Source organism: Zea mays, chromosome 9 (genome assembly GCF_902167145.1).
Source record: "Zea mays cultivar B73 chromosome 9, Zm-B73-REFERENCE-NAM-5.0, whole genome shotgun sequence".
Lineage (NCBI taxonomy): Eukaryota > Viridiplantae > Streptophyta > Magnoliopsida > Poales > Poaceae > Zea > Zea mays.
Genome location: NC_050104.1, coordinates 153537206 through 153552799, shown reverse-complemented (window position 1 = coordinate 153552799; position 15594 = coordinate 153537206). Strand labels below are relative to the sequence as shown.

General features: G+C 47.2%; 1 protein-coding gene across 1 annotated transcript; it reads left to right on the top strand.

Moving 5' to 3' along the window:
* Positions 1–4594: 4594 nt before the first annotated feature.
* On the top strand, positions 4595–8350 carry LOC100217058 (SecY protein transport family protein). Its single transcript, NM_001359553.1, has 7 exons — positions 4595–4690; positions 5438–5785; positions 5956–6183; positions 6265–6619; positions 6704–6828; positions 6946–7081; positions 7786–8350. Exons 2-7 carry the CDS (start codon positions 5442–5444, stop codon positions 8023–8025), a joined length of 1428 nt encoding a protein of 475 aa, NP_001346482.1. The 5' UTR covers positions 4595–4690; positions 5438–5441; the 3' UTR covers positions 8026–8350.
* Positions 8351–15594: the final 7244 nt, after the last annotated feature.

Genomic DNA, 15594 nt, shown 5'->3' with positions numbered 1-15594 from the left:
CGGGTGGTTCGGGCGAGGGACTCCGATCCTCCCCGCTGTCGTAGCGTCCCCCACGCCTGGGGTGGTAGCCTCGGCGCACCCTCTCGTCGAGGTGGGCTCGACGGTTGCAGTGATGGTGCTCGTTGCCGAGGCGGTCCGGGGCCGCATGCGCTATGTCGCGCGTGCGCCCGGTGTGGACCGAGGCTTCCCGCATGAATCGGGAAGTCGCGGCGCGATGCTCCGAGGGGTAGCCCTGCCTTCGGGAGGCAGAGCTTTCGGCCCGTCGGACCGCGACATCTTCCAAGAGATTCTTGAGCTCTCCCTGGATACGCCACCCTTCGGTGGTTGATGGTTCCGGCATCGCGCAAAGTAGTATCGTTGCCGCAGCCAGGTTCTGGCCGACCCACTGGAAGCCGGTGGCGGCCTTGCCCTGACGTCGTCGGCGATGCGGTGCTGGATGCCCTGGGGTAGATGACGCGCTTCTCCGGCCGGAGGTTGGCCTGCCCATTCCTGCCCGATGTCCCGGCGGAACGGCTCAAGTGTTCCTGCTCCCTTGTCGAGCCTAGCCTGCATCTCGTGGATTTGCTCGAGCTGTGAGTCCTGACCCCCCGCAGGGACTGGGACCACAGCTAGCTCCCGAAAGATGTCAACGCGAGGCGCAGGCCTAGGGGGATCACCGTTTTCCGGTATACCAAGATGGTTGCCTTCGCAGGGACCCCCTAGATCGACGTGGAAACATTCACGACTTGGGCCGCAGTCCTCGTCGCCGAAGCTGCGGCTACCGTCGGAACAATCGGAAAGGCAGTAGTCGCATGCGGTCATGAAGTCTCGCATGGCGCTGGGGTTACCGAGTCCGGAGAAATCCCAACAAAAGTCGGGCTCGTCATCTTCCTCGGAACCAGAGGGTCCGTAGGTCGAGACGGTCGTCAGCCGGTCCCAGGGTGACCGCATACGATACCCCGAAGGGTTTGGACTCGCCTCTATGAAAGCGTCGACCGAAGCGAAGTCGCTTGGTGGGTCGAGGCTGAATCCAAAAGGCACGAGATGGGAATCGGTCGGTACCTCTTGGTCGACGGGCGGTGACGAAGTCACGTCAGGGACAGACTGCACCGTCGTCTCAGGTACGAGGGTGACGCCCAGCAAGTCCCTTGCGAGCGTGATGGTGTCGTTCGTTTGCTTGGAGTTGGCGTGTTGTGGGGAAACAACGCTCGTCTTCGTCTCAGACGCGAGGTCGATGCCCGACGTGTCCCCCATTGGGGCGCCAGCGCCGTCGACTCGCTCGACAGCCGATGAGGTGCCGCCTCCTGCTTGGCCTTGGTTGCCCCACCTCCTCCTCCATCGGCGGGGGAGGCGACGGGACAAACCCAAATGTTGTTCTTCCGCCACGTGGGGAAGACGTCGTCGATTCCGCCGCCGGCGGGCGGGTTGTCGGCCGCCATTGTCGCTGTCGCGCGACGGAGGAAGGAGTATCATGTCGTAGCTGTCGTCGAGGGACATGAACTCAAGACTCCTGAAACGGAGCACCGTCCCGGGCTGGAAAGGTTGCTGGAGACTACCCATCTGGAGCTTGACGAGAAGCTATTCGTCAACACGCAGCAGGCCCCTACCTGGCGCGCCAACTGTCGGTGTTTCGACCCCGGGGGGTCCCTGGACCGACGAGTAAATTGTCGCCGCGTGCCCCAGCCTAGATGGGTCAGCGCGAGACGGAGCGCAAAGGGGGGGGGAAACCAGAGGGAGACAGGCATAAAAGGGGAAACCCGCGGCCTTCGTGTTTGTCCCGCGCCCAGGTCGGGTGCGCTTGCAGTAGGGGGTTACAAGCGTCCGCGTGGGAGGGAGAGAGAGGCCTGCACGTGCCGTCTCGTCCTCCCCGCGCGGCCAACCCTTCGTACGAGTGCCCTGGCCTTTCCTTTTATAGGCGTAAGGAGAGAGCCCAGGTGTATAATGGGAGGTGTAGCAATGTGCTAACGTGTCTAGCAGAGAGGAGCTAGCGCCCTAAGTACATGCCGTCGTGGCAGCCGGAGAGGTTTTGGCACCCTGTTCATGAGATGTCGTGGCCGTCGGAGGAGCGTTGGAGCCTGGCGGAAGGACAGCTGTCGGGGCTGTCGAGTCCTTGCTGACGTCTCCTTGCTTCCGTAAGGGGCTGAGAGCCGCCGTCGTCATGGAGCACGCGGGCGCCATCATTACTTGTTTACCGGGGCGAGCCATATGGGACGTCGGTCTTGTTCCCCGTAGCCTGAGCTAGCTAGGGGTAGGGTAATGATGGCCCCCTGTGACGTGGTCGGTCCGAGCCCTGGGTCGGGGCGAGGTCGAGTCTGTCTTCCGTGGTCGAGGTCGAGTCCGAGCCCCGGGTCGGGCGAGGCGGAGACCGTCGGCTGAGGCCAGGGATGAGTCCGAGCCCTGGGGTCGGGCGAGGCGGAGTTCGTCGTCTTCCGGGGCCGAGGCCGAGTCCGAGCCCTGGGGTCGGGCGAGGCGGAGTTCGTCGTCTTCCAGGGCCGAGGCCGAGTCCGAGCCCTGGGGTCGGGCGAGGCGGAATTCGTCGTCTTCCGGGGCCGAGGCCGAGTCCGAGCCCTGGGGTCGGGCGAGGCGGAGTTCGTCGTCTTCCGGGGCCGAGGCCGAGTCCGAGCCCTGGGGTCGGGTGAGGCGGAGCTTCCTATGGCGCCCGAGGCCGGACTTGGCTGCTATCAGCCTCACTCTGTCGAGTGGCACAGCAGTCGGAGCGGCGCAGGCGGCGATGTCCTCTCGTCAGGCCGGTCAGTGGAGCGGCGAAGTGACTGCGGTCACTTCGGCTCTGTCGACTGGAGGGCGCGCGTCAGGATAAGGTGCCAGGCCATCCTCGCATTAAATGCTTCTGCGGTGCGGTCGGTCGGTGTGGCGATCTGGCCAATGTTGCTTCTTGGTGAAGACTGGGCCTCAGGCGAGCCGAAGGTGTGTCCGTTGCTTGAGGGGGCCCTCGGGCGAGACGTGAATCCTCCGGGGTCGGCTGCCCTTGCCCGAGGCTGGGCTCGGGCGAGGCGAGATCGTGTCCCTTGAGTGGACCGAGCCTTGACTTAATCGCACCCATCAGGCCTTTGCAGCTTTGTGCTGATGGAGGTTACCAGGTGAGATTAGGAGTCTTGGGGTACCCCTAATTATGGTACCCGACAATTTCCCACTCTCTAGTTAAAAAGGTCACCAAGAGATAATTTTAAAGCTAGCATGAAAATAGACACAAAGACAAAATCTACTTGTCCTCCACTCTAGGTATCCAATGGTACACTCTCTTAAACCTGATAGGTAAACACCAACATCAAATGAGTACCTCTTTAATTGAAATTAAATATACAGTTCTATAATAAACAAGTAAAATGTTGAATACCTACTAGCTACTTGCCACCACACATTGTTTCAACGATGATTTGTTAGGGATCGGGACTCAAGAGCCACAAGGTCGAAGACTCGCAGCGCGGTTGTTGCCGCCGACCGTAGAATCACGGTCCGCGAACTCACCATTTTGTGGGGGCGAAAATGATTTGTCCATTTAGATGTCTTAGGGTTTCTTCTTGGGCTTTTTAAATTATGTGGACTATTGAGTTGTTGACTTAGCTCGTCTAGCTCGCGAGCTGCTCACGAGCTAGCTCGAGCCAGCTCGTTAACGAACCAAGCTAAAACACTGACTCAACTCATTACAAAATACAAACGAGTTGAGTTGAGTCGAGCCGAGCCACTAACGAGCCGAGTCGAGCGAGTTATCGAGCTTCGAGTTTTTTTTTGTCTAGCCCTAATTATGTCTGAACCGGCTGGATCGACAACGTCATCTCCAGCTAGAGATGACAATGAGAACCCGATCCTTGATTTTCAGCGGGGAATTTCTCAATTAGGCATTGTTCGATTATTCCTATTACACATGAATTAAATGAGATTGGGAAAAAATAAGAAGAAATTTGACTTGACTGAGATTTAAATTCATTCAATCCACATAAATTGAGAGCAGACTGAACAAGCCCTTAGAGGATGGGGATGTGGTCTTCCTCACTGGGATGTAAACAAGGAAAAATTCTCTCCCGACGAGTAAACAAGGACGTGGATGAGAAAGCATTTTTCATCTCCGTTCCCATGGGGACCTGTTAAACTTATATGTGATGATGTTTTTATATAATAGTTAACGATAAAAATAAATAATTACCGGATCATCCGTTGTATAAATGTGTATTCTAATGTACACATAATATTATAAGTGATAATGGTTTATATTAATAATAAATAAATATAATTTAATTATAATTTAAATAGGTAACGAGGATGGAGAAAAAATATACCTTATAAGCGTTCGCTCCATCGAAAAATTTTCATCGCGAGAATTAAAATCCGGGGAATTCCCCGCCAAGCAGTGTCTTGGCTAGGCACGTGAGGCCGATCCGTGTGTCCGACGCGAACACAACCTTTCCGTCCCCCCTGCACGTCACGGGAGTCCATGGAGGCCGCCCGTTCTAGATCGCACGGCTCGCGCCCCGCGACGCCATCCAACCCCGCGCGGCCCCACCTACAGCGAGCGGCTCGCGCCGTGCCCCAGTTGCCAGCTCCGCCTCCCTTAAAACCCACCGCTGTTCGCGTCCTCGTTTCTCTCAATCTCTCTCTTCTCCTCGCCTCGCCTTGGTGTTCACGCCGTCGCTAGCGCCTGCCGCGGCGAAGCTTCTGCCCTCCCCGGCGCCGGGCTCGGGTCGTCGTCGGCCAGGTAAATCTGCCCGCTCTTTCCCCTTACCACTTCCTCCCGGTGTGGATCTGGGCTGTCTACGGGTTTCAGATTTACGGGGGCGTAAGCAAGATTGCTGAGATCCATGGCGGTTTCTGGTGGGTACGAGGATGACGTCGACGTTTAGGGGCTGTATTTGCGCTTTATTTTTAGGGACGGATGGTTTCACGCGGTGGATCGAACAAGACCGATGCAACAGAGGTGGCAGATGGTTTGGTCACGCTAAGGATCAGATAAATTGTTTGGATCCGAGCTAATTGGATCTGACTCATCTGAGATAATTGCTTAGTAATGGACTAATGGTCGCGTATTTGCCACGACATAATGATCCATTCGTGCAGTTTGTTAGGTAGGCACGGAAATTATTAGGTATTTGCAGATCGTATGCATCCTTCGTCTGCATCCTTTTTTTTTCTAAGCTTCTGTGGCTTGTTTTGCTATCTGATCATTCTGTTCGACTGCAAAATGAACACAAGTCGCCTTCTCGAGAAGGAAGTGTATGTAGAAAGAAGGTTGTTATATAGACTCACTGGACAGGCTCATTTGTATTATTAAAACTGGTGCATCTTAGTAACCTTCCATAGACGGGATAGGCTCATTTATATTACGGTAATACTAGTGCATCTTAGTAAGCTTCCATAATAGACGGTATGGTCCTACTGATCAGCATGGAAACTTTGTCATTGCACCACGCAAAACTCCAACGAACTTCTCATTTGCTGATTACAGGAAGATGGCTGGCGGCTTCAGGGTACTGCATCTGGTCAGGCCTTTTCTTGCTTTCTTGCCAGAGGTGCAGAGCGCGGATAGGAAGATACCGTTCAGAGAAAAAGTTATCTACACTGTTATTTCCCTCTTCATTTTCCTGGTCTGCAGCCAGCTCCCACTCTATGGCATTCATTCAACAACTGGAGCTGATCCTTTCTACTGGATGCGTGTTATCCTCGCATCAAACCGTGGCACTGTGATGGAGTTGGGTATTACTCCAATTGTGACATCTGGGATGGTAATGCAACTTCTTGTTGGATCGAAGATCATTGAAGTTGACAACAGTGTGAGAGAGGATCGTGCTCTGCTGTAAGTGTTGTCTTATTAAAAATAATGTAACCTTCAATTTATCACAATTCTAACTGTTGGTGGTTGTTTCATCTGCAGTCTTTCTGTAGCATTTCTCTATCATAGTCTGTCAAAGTAGATTATAAACCTTCTGATTTGTATTGTGATGCACATTGCACTTCTTTACTCAGGAATGGTGCACAAAAGTTGCTTGGTATCCTGATTGCTATTGGGGAAGCTGTGGCATATGTCCTGTCTGGAATGTATGGCAGTGTAAGCCAACTTGGAACAGGGAATGCTATCCTCATTATACTTCAGCTTTTCTTTGCTGGCATCATTGTCATCTGTCTGGATGAACTTCTCCAGAAAGGTTATGGCTTGGGATCTGGCATTTCTCTGTTCATTGCTACCAATATCTGGTAAGCATCTTGGACTTAATCCTTTTATTGATGTGCTGTTCTGTTGCACTTAAAGCTTATAATAAGAATTCTTTCATGTAGCGAGAATATCATCTGGAAGGCATTTAGCCCCACAACCATCAACAGTGGTCGTGGTGCTGAATTTGAAGGGGCTGTCATTGCACTGTTTCATCTGTTGATTACGAGAACCGATAAAGTCCGTGCTCTTCGTGAGGCTTTCTACCGCCAGAACCTTCCAAATGTGACCAATTTGCTTGCCACAGTCTTGGTCTTCCTCATAGTTATCTATTTCCAAGGCTTCCGTGTTGTCCTTCCAGTGAGATCAAAGAATGCTCGTGGCCAGCAAGGCTCATATCCAATTAAGCTATTCTACACTTCAAACATGCCCATCATTCTGCACTCTGCACTGATTACCAACCTCTATTTCATATCCCAGGTACGCACCTCATTTCCAATGCTGTAGTAAGTCATGTCTTCTGTGTGTATGTGTAAATGCTGATGTATTTTATTGCTATCACAGCTTCTCTACAGGAAGTACAGTGGAAACTTCCTTGTTAACCTTCTTGGGATGTGGAAGGAGTCTGAATACTCTGGCCATTCTGTTCCTGTTGGTGGTCTTGCTTACTATGTAACTGCCCCATCAAGGTGAAAAGCCAGTTCCTTCAGTGGGGAGACCTTTTCGTTATGATCATTTTTATTGTTTTTGTTATTTAACAATTGATCATTCTTTTGACTAACAATAGCACATTGGAAATAATGCAGTTTGGCTGATGTCCTTGCAAATCCATTCCATGCACTGTTTTATGTGGTCTTCATGCTGTCAGCTTGCGCTCTGTTCTCAAAAACGTGGATTGAAGTTTCTGGTTCATCAGCAAAGGATGTTGCTAAGCAGCTCAAGGTACAAACAGCTTTGCACATCTTTTTATGTAAAATTCTGGGCCTGTTCGGTTTCAGCGTAAAGTGCTGCGAAGCTGCTGTTACAGCCAGCAGCTACAGTACTCTGTGAGGACGCCAAACAGGCCCAAATTCATCTTCCATGCTAAGGTAGTTTATCATATATTTTTTTTGTCTATATTAAAAATATATGATCGATACATTTAGATGCTAGTATGAGTACACTAATCATTAACAACAACAAAGCCTTTTAGTCCTAAGCAAGTTGGGATAGACTGAGTTAAAAACCCAACAGAACCCACAAGTCAAGGTTTGGACACATGGATAGCTGTTTTCATGCACTCCTATTAAAGGCTGAATCTTTGGGTATATCCTATCCTTTCAAGTATTGAGTATACTATTCATCACACTTTAAAATACATTTGATTGTTTGTTGTCAGAACTTTGCGTATTTAGTATATGATACTGTACTACATTTTCTGGTTTTTGAATCCATGTGGAAACCTAAGATGGATGGACATGTTCTGTGTTGAGAGAAACACAATCTTTCTAATGGGATATGATGTATCTTAATGAATTTTCACATGCCTGTGTACCGGCAGTTTGCTTAACGTGTTGAGCTACTGTTTTATATTTGGCTCACTAATTATGCAAACTCACTATGCAACAATTACCTGTGATCATCCTCTGACACTGGATATTCTGCAGGAACAACAAATGGTGATGCCAGGACATCGTGAGTCAAACTTGCAGAAGGAACTGAACCGATACATCCCCACTGCTGCTGCATTTGGTGGAGTATGCATCGGCGCATTGACTGTCCTGGCTGATTTCATGGGTGCAATTGGTTCAGGAACTGGAATACTGCTGGCTGTGACAATCATATACCAATACTTTGAAACCTTCGAGAAGGAAAGGGCAACGGAGCTTGGTTTCTTTGGTTTTTGATTAGTAGCTGTGGAACCTTGAACCGATAGCTGAATTTTCTTGTAAGGCCCTGTTTGGAAGCAACCCGGTTTTTAAGAAACCAGTTTTTATATTTTAGCTAGGAGAGGCCAGCTTCTCAGTTTTTAAGAAACTGAGAATCTAATTTCTATAAACTTAGTCATAAACTGGTATGTTTGGAACCACCTCAATTTCTATAAACCAGTTTCTTAAAAACTGGGTGTTTCCAAACAGGGCCTAAGTCACTGTAGTGCTTAGCCAGTTGTAACTTAAGAGAGTTCTGTTAGGTTGCCTTGTGGCCACAATCATGTAGCAGAATCTGTCCAAAGAGCGTGTTCATCCCATCCACAATCAGTAATCCGCACTCTACAGTTTGCTCATAGGTTACCCTGGCAACTGGATGTTCTGTGTTCAATTTCAGTTACTTTTGAACTGTAAGGTCTGTTATTACTAGTTTCCCAGAACTTAGATGCTCACGTGCGCTTTATTTCAATATCTATTTTGTGATGTTGCATGATTATCTCTGAATCTGATTGCTTGTTTGCTAACAGACCTTACAATGGACTTTTTTGTTACATTGCATGCTGCATTACTGAAGCAATATATTTTGCTACTGTTACAATATGTGTGTTCAATCCCCTCCATGGGGTGCGACAGTTTCTCCCCAAGGGACGCACCCCTTGGGAAGACACTAGTTCGCCTGTATATATAAGCATTGTCTTCCTTGCAATAAAGATAACTGTCATTTCCTTTCTACTCTCTGTGTCTCGTTTACACCTATTTTCAACACGTTATCAGCACTTTGCTCTCAACCGAGCGGTCACCGTCGACAGCAATGTCCATGCACCCGGCGTCTGTCGGACGGAAAGCGATTCGAGGACAAGTTCATGGGGACGCTGCTCAACAGTCCAGCGAATAGAAATACGAAGCGGTCGCAAGATCACAGATGCAAAGATAGAGGAAGAATCTGTGGCTTGCGAGAGAAAAGGATGGACTACGATGTCTAGAAATTGTACGTATGATGCACACAATTCCTTTTTGACTTCTGAAGAACGACGTTGCCTGTGCCAATGTGCCGTCAGGCTACCTGGCCGCGTCCGCGTCGAGGCTGCGCTTCGCTGGGGTCTGCGCGTACGGACTGCCGTTGTCATCGCCATCGGGGGCCACACGCCACTGGGCTGCATGCCTTCGCGTCGGAGGTGCCGCATGCCCGCTCTGCCGGGGGCCGCGCCCTCGTGCTAGAGATGGCCGCTGGGTCGACGACCGGGCCGTCCGCGCCATTGGCGAGGCAGATGCCTGCATTGGCCGCACGCGCCCATCGGGACCGAGCCCAACCCAGCCGCGGGCCGCACTGTGCGCCGGCTGCGCGCGCCGATCTGGACGGAGGCCGCTGCGCCCTGGGTGCCGCGCACGGGCCGCCGATGCCCCGCCACCGTAGGCAATCGCGCTACCGGGGAGGACACGCCCGCCGGCCGCCGCGGGATCGCGCTCGGGCACCGCCGCGGCGAAACCGCCGAGGGCCGCCGGGGCTGAGGGCGCCGCGCCAGGCCACCGGGGCCAGGGCCGCCGAGTGCCCGAGCCGCTGGGATCGGGGGAGGCCACGCCCGCCGCCGCGGGGTCGCGCTTGGGCCGAAACCGTCGCGCCCGCGCTGGGGTTGGGGTCGCCGCGCTCGCGTCGGGCCGTGGCGGTGCCACAAGTCGCGACGGCGACGCGCACCTGCGGCTGCGCCCACGCCGTGACACGTGCCCAGCGCCGCCGGGCAGCAAGGGCCGCCGCAGCCGAGCCGCCGGGGGCCTGCCCGCGCTCGCCGCCAGGGCCGCTACGCAGGCGCCTCCTGGGGCCGCGCCCATGCGCGCCAGGAACCGCGCGCCCGCGCCGGTGCCGGGGGGGGGGGGCGGGGCCGGCCGCGCCCGAGCCGCCGTGCCGGGCGGCCGTACCGCCGCCGGGGGTGCCGCGCGCCCGCCCTGGTAAGCCGTGCGCTGGTGCAGCCCGCACGCGCACGCCGGGGAGCTGCTCCCACGCCGACAAGGCCGGGGGCTGCCGCACCTATGCCCAAGGGCCGCCACCGCCTGGGATGAGGACGCCTGATGGAGATCTAGGTTTTGGCTGCAATAAATTCTTGGAATTTATTTGCCCTGAGACCAAGCTTTTAGACAGCAAAATGTTATTTGCCCATCAGTAAGAGGTCTACATCATATGGTTATGATGATTACCTATGTGTTCTTCCAAGTAGATATGTTGGAGATCTGATGTTGGTTATTCACCTTTATGGTGATTTCCATTTTATTTTTGAAATTTTGGTCAAGCACAGGGTAGTGGAGTCCTAAGCATTGGCTGCGGTATGTTCTTTGAATATATCAGCCCAGAGACCATGCTTTCAGGCAGCAAAAGTTTTGCCCACTACTGGGAGATCTACTCCATTGTTTCATTACATGGAGATTATCTACGTTGTGTCCACCAAATTTTTCAAAAATCTGTTGGTACACTGTATGTGATACCTATAATTCTCCAACATATGAAGATATGATATATTTTGCAGCATATTACAACATCAGAAAATGGTTAAACCATTTGGAGGATAATTATTTAATAGAGTTTGAAGAACTCGCCTAATAGGCTTAATTATCCTTAATGTTCATTGGATATGTTCATTTCATCTTTGCATAATATGGGGATTCACTTCTTTATTTTGGAGGAAGTGAGATGCTCCCTTTCACTTGTGGTTCTTATGAAAAGAACTAATGTGTTTTTTTGGCTTGATGTGCAAGCCCAAAATGAATAGCAAAGAAAATCATAAGACTTGTGGACTTATGAGTATGTGTCTACATTATGTTGTAGACTAACACTTTGTATTCATATATTTTTGCTTGAAAGCAAATATATAAGCACATTAAAAAGAGAAGGGCAATGAGTATGACAAACTCTTTTGTCATTACACTATACGTGGTATAGTGTTGTATGCCTAAGCATCTAATCATGTATATGAAATCCCAATAGATGCATACTACTCATGAAAGCTAAGATATGAAGTGCACTTCAATCTTCCATCTGACATGATAACAGTGGTTAGTTGTGTAATTCATGATTTGGACTAATCATGTAACAACACTTCTTTTTCTAAGAGAAGACCACTTTGTTAGATGATTTGCTTTTGAGTAATATTTAAATGATGCATGAGATTTGGTATAATCTCATAATTGATGTTATGATAGGTTCAACTCATGTGGTGTGAGTTGAACACACTCATGTGATTTGAGTGTAAAAACTCATATGAATTTGAGTTAAACAAACTCATCGATTGGAGTTGATCACTCATGTGATTTGAGTTGAACAAACTCATCGATTAGAGTTGAACCAACTCATCAAGGGAGTTGATGACTCATTGATTTGAGTTGTGCAAACTTGTACAGGGATTCTTCCAATTGAGGAAGAAACATGCAATGTGGAGAATTGAGCCACAAACTCTATAAGTGGGGATACAAAATATTCTCATATTCCTTTGGAAAGAGGAAAGAATATTTTAACAATCGCTTCGCGCGATATCATGATATGTTATTATCATATCCCCTTTGGTATTGGAAGTATCAAGGATGTGTTGATATATCCTAATTGTTATCTTACCATGTTATAGAGATATCCATATAATTTCTATCACGTGGAAACACAAGGTGATAGTGATGGATATTGCATATGTTTCTCTGAAACATTTCTTATGGACTGTATTCTACATACATCCTCCCATACAAAGTGTTGCATATGTTATAACTTTTCAAGTGATTATACTTACCATGCTGGGTAAGATTGAATTGGTCATCCCATTGTTGGGATGAAATGAAAAGTTATGGACAATTCTGTTGATCATGTTTTTCCCATAAAATGGATACTTGATGAGTATCATTGGGAATGAGATTTTAAGTCCCTCTTATCTTAAAATCTGATCTGAATTGGTTAAGTTCTTTGAATTGTTTTCAAAGGAACGAGTGTGGTCCATTACAGAGATTGTATGGACATCGAAGGCTTTATATGGTTCTTTGGTGCATCTATATGATGACCTCAAGTGTGTCCTTCGGATAACACATGACCATTAAGCAATAATGTCTCAAGCTTGAGCACATTAGCCTCCACACTACTGAATTTACCAAATGTACTTACAACGGTGATTGTTTGTCTTGGTATTCAGAATGATATCCATAAAGGATATGATGAATCTGTGATAGATTCAAAGATTTCAGATCATTAATGAACATCAGTAATGAATTGTCATTTCCAACTGGTTATGGTTGGAGTCAGGAAGTTTTGCATGCTCCTGACTTGTGATTAACTGCATGTACTGGATGTACAAGTTCCCCTATGGTTTTAATACGTGAAAATTCGTGAAAGATTTCCCATGCGTACATTGGGTATGTTCCCAATCTCACCACCGCAGCGTACATATATGGGCACACAGAAAACTGGGGATCTATGTGAGAATTCATTCTCCGTCGATCATTAAGTTTTAGAATCTCTTCATAAGATTCTATTTATGGCCCGTACGCTTGCTTGAATCATGAGCTTTTCCAGGCATTAGGGGGAGATTTCAAGTACCAAAAATGAATGCCAGGAAATTATAATGAATGCAGTAAGCATTCAGGCTCAGGATCACGTACTAAAACTGAACCTTTGGGTTCGAATGATTTGCAAGAAGTTGCAAATTAACTGCCATATGCATTTACTATGAGGTGTCACTAAAATTAATCCTATGTGGAAGTGCCAGAAAGAGTGGTTAAATAGAACACCACTAAACTCCCTATTGCAACGTTGTTGTAAATAAGAGGGGGAGAAGTATGGTCACAAATTGGGATTAAGATGCTTGCAAGCAGCTGAAGGCTAGGCCTTCTGAGATAGTAAATGCAGACCAACTATTCGTTGGTAACCAACCTAGTGTTGGTAGTCACCTAGAGGATATGGATTATCCTGTGAATGGAAGACATTCACAACCTAGCTCAGTGCGCACTGATGAGGCTAGGTTATCGGAAGCCCTTGATTCTCGTTTTGGGATTTCACGAGGAATCATAAGGGTACATAAAAAATGACTTTATGTCAACTGGAGAATTGTGTTATTTAAAAGCTACAAGTGTCGACACATACATCTCAGCAATTGTATATGCACTCCAAGTGATCCAAAAGACTATGGCCATAGCAGAGCACGAGTATGCTCAAATTGGATCTTGTTTGAGTGATACAATGTTGCAGAGATAGCCTTGCTCACCGAAAAGAAGTGTTAACTTATTTTCACTTCAAGGTATCTTACTGTGGATACAAGTTTGTTTTCATGGACTTGGAAACAATGAGGTGGTGAGAAAGCATGGCTAGTAGCAACTGGGTTTATACGCAAACCCAAGCATTATTTTAATGCTATAAATTCTCCTCTACTGTGAGTAGTTAAATTCCGATACAATAATATGGGCAGTAAATCATCTATCTGTGCAGTTGATAGATGTAGTGACAACATATGCATATGTGGTCACTAGATTATGGTATTTGTGGAGTCTTGAAGGATTCAAAATACATAATCACCAATCACAAATTTGTAATGCTTGGAAAGTCTTTGTGACTTAGAGCATCCTGGTCAAATATGGTACATTTAACCTAGTGAATCCTTCCTTCTGAAAGGATACACAAAGAATGATATGTTCAGTGTAAATATGTGCAGCATATTTATAAACATACATTACTTATCGACGGAGTTCAAGATAGATGATATGAATTGTAAGAGATTTTCAATTCAAAGTAAAACTATCTTGAGTATCTTGGATACAAAGTTGTCTATATCCAACATATATTGAAGAAATTCAATATGAGAGAATCATTGTTATTTGATTCTTTCAGATTATGAGATGTGCTATTGTATCTTGCAAGAGCATCCGGCCGGATATTGCTTTGCAATGATTTGCTAGCTAACAGCACATGAGATCGAGTTATGTTCTCTATGAGTACTCATGATCTGGTTACAGTTGGATATACTGATCTTGGATATCTATAAAGATCCCCAGGTACAAGATCAATGACATACTTCTGGTAAGTTGGACCTACTGTTTGATAAATGTTGATCAACAGAGATTAATGGTCACTTACAATAATCATTCTATAGTACACTTCGTGGGATTGTACAGAATGATATACTACATACTGAAGGTATGTGGTGGTCATGATTTTATATCATTGACCTTATTATCTATGAAGATAATATACTTTGTGTTGTTTAGATGAAAAACAAGTTACGAACTAAGTCTCTACCTTACTTCACATTTTAAATGTGTTTGAGAGCAGGTATGAGATGACTTAGTAATTTGCAAAGATCAGGGGGAGTTTCCTCTTGATCGGAAAAACTTGTTTTTACATCATGTTGTACTCTTTTCTTTGCATGAGTTTTTCCCCTGTTTGGGTTTCTCATTCAAAGTTTTTAACGAGGCAACATCAACACAAGGCCTATGTCGTATCATCTATTTTTCCCATAGAGGTTTTTCGAGGATGATACATTATGACATAGCTATTGTTGTATTTGAACTAGGTTATGAGTTTATCTCATAAAAGTTTAAATGATCAACAATAGATCGTGATTACTCTCCTTATTTCTCCCACTGGGTTTTTTAAGGAGACTCAGCTGATATGTTGATTTCTCAGATTTTCTGGCAAGGTTATCTTGGAGAAATATTAGCCTGAGTTATATGTCTCATCATTTATTTTCCCCACTGGGGTTTTTGAGATGATGGCTACAGACATATTATTGTTCTTTGGGCTAGAGGTCCATTGGAGAACAACGTACCATGATTCGATTGAATCACTGACCATTATCCATAAGGATAATTGAGCTTGTGTTGTTCAGATGGAAACAGGAAAATGAAAATATTAACATCTTGCAAACAAAGTCTTGCGATAATCTTGCTGATCTATTCACAAAATCTCTACCATACTCAACGTTTCAGAAATGTGTTGAGGTGATTGGTATGAGAAGACTTAAGTGCTTGCAAGAATCAGGGGGAGTAATTCTCCATGATATTTGACCTGTTTTGATCCATCATATTACACTCTTTTCTTTGTATGAGTTTTGCCTTGTTAAGGTTTTCTCATCCAAAGTTTTTAACGAGGTAATATCAACTAAGCTATATGCTTCATCATTAACTTTTCCCCACTGGGGTTTTTATGAATGATGATTATAAGCATATTTTGCTTTTGGAGATCAATATGAGTTTTACTCATGATCCAAAAGCATTATGTACTCCTTATTTTTCCCACAGGGTTTTTGAGGAGATAATATATTGGAAGACAGCTTGCAGATGATCAAATGGACTTGGATTGATCAAGGGGGAGTGTTACAATATGTGTGTTCAATCCCCTCCATGGGGTGCGACAGTTTCTCCCCAAGGGACGCACCCCTTGGGAAGGCACTAGTTCGCCTGTATATATAAGCATTGTCTTCCCTGCAATAAAGATAACTGTCATTTCCTTTCTACTCTCTGTGTCTCGTTTACACCTATTTTCAACAGCTACAGTTGCAGGGGTAACGCCCCGGAACCTGCATGGCATCATCA

Bases quoted from the DNA above. Each gene is read 5' to 3' on its own strand.
- LOC100217058 (NM_001359553.1), top strand. From the start codon at position 5,442: ATGGCTGGCGGCTTCAGGGTACTGCATCTGGTCAGGCCTTTTCTTGCT. The intron at 6,829-6,945 runs GTGAAAAGCCAG...GAAATAATGCAG, and splicing joins TATGTAACTGCCCCATCAAG to TTTGGCTGATGTCCTTGCAA. The intron at 7,082-7,785 runs GTACAAACAGCT...GATATTCTGCAG, and splicing joins ATGTTGCTAAGCAGCTCAAG to GAACAACAAATGGTGATGCC.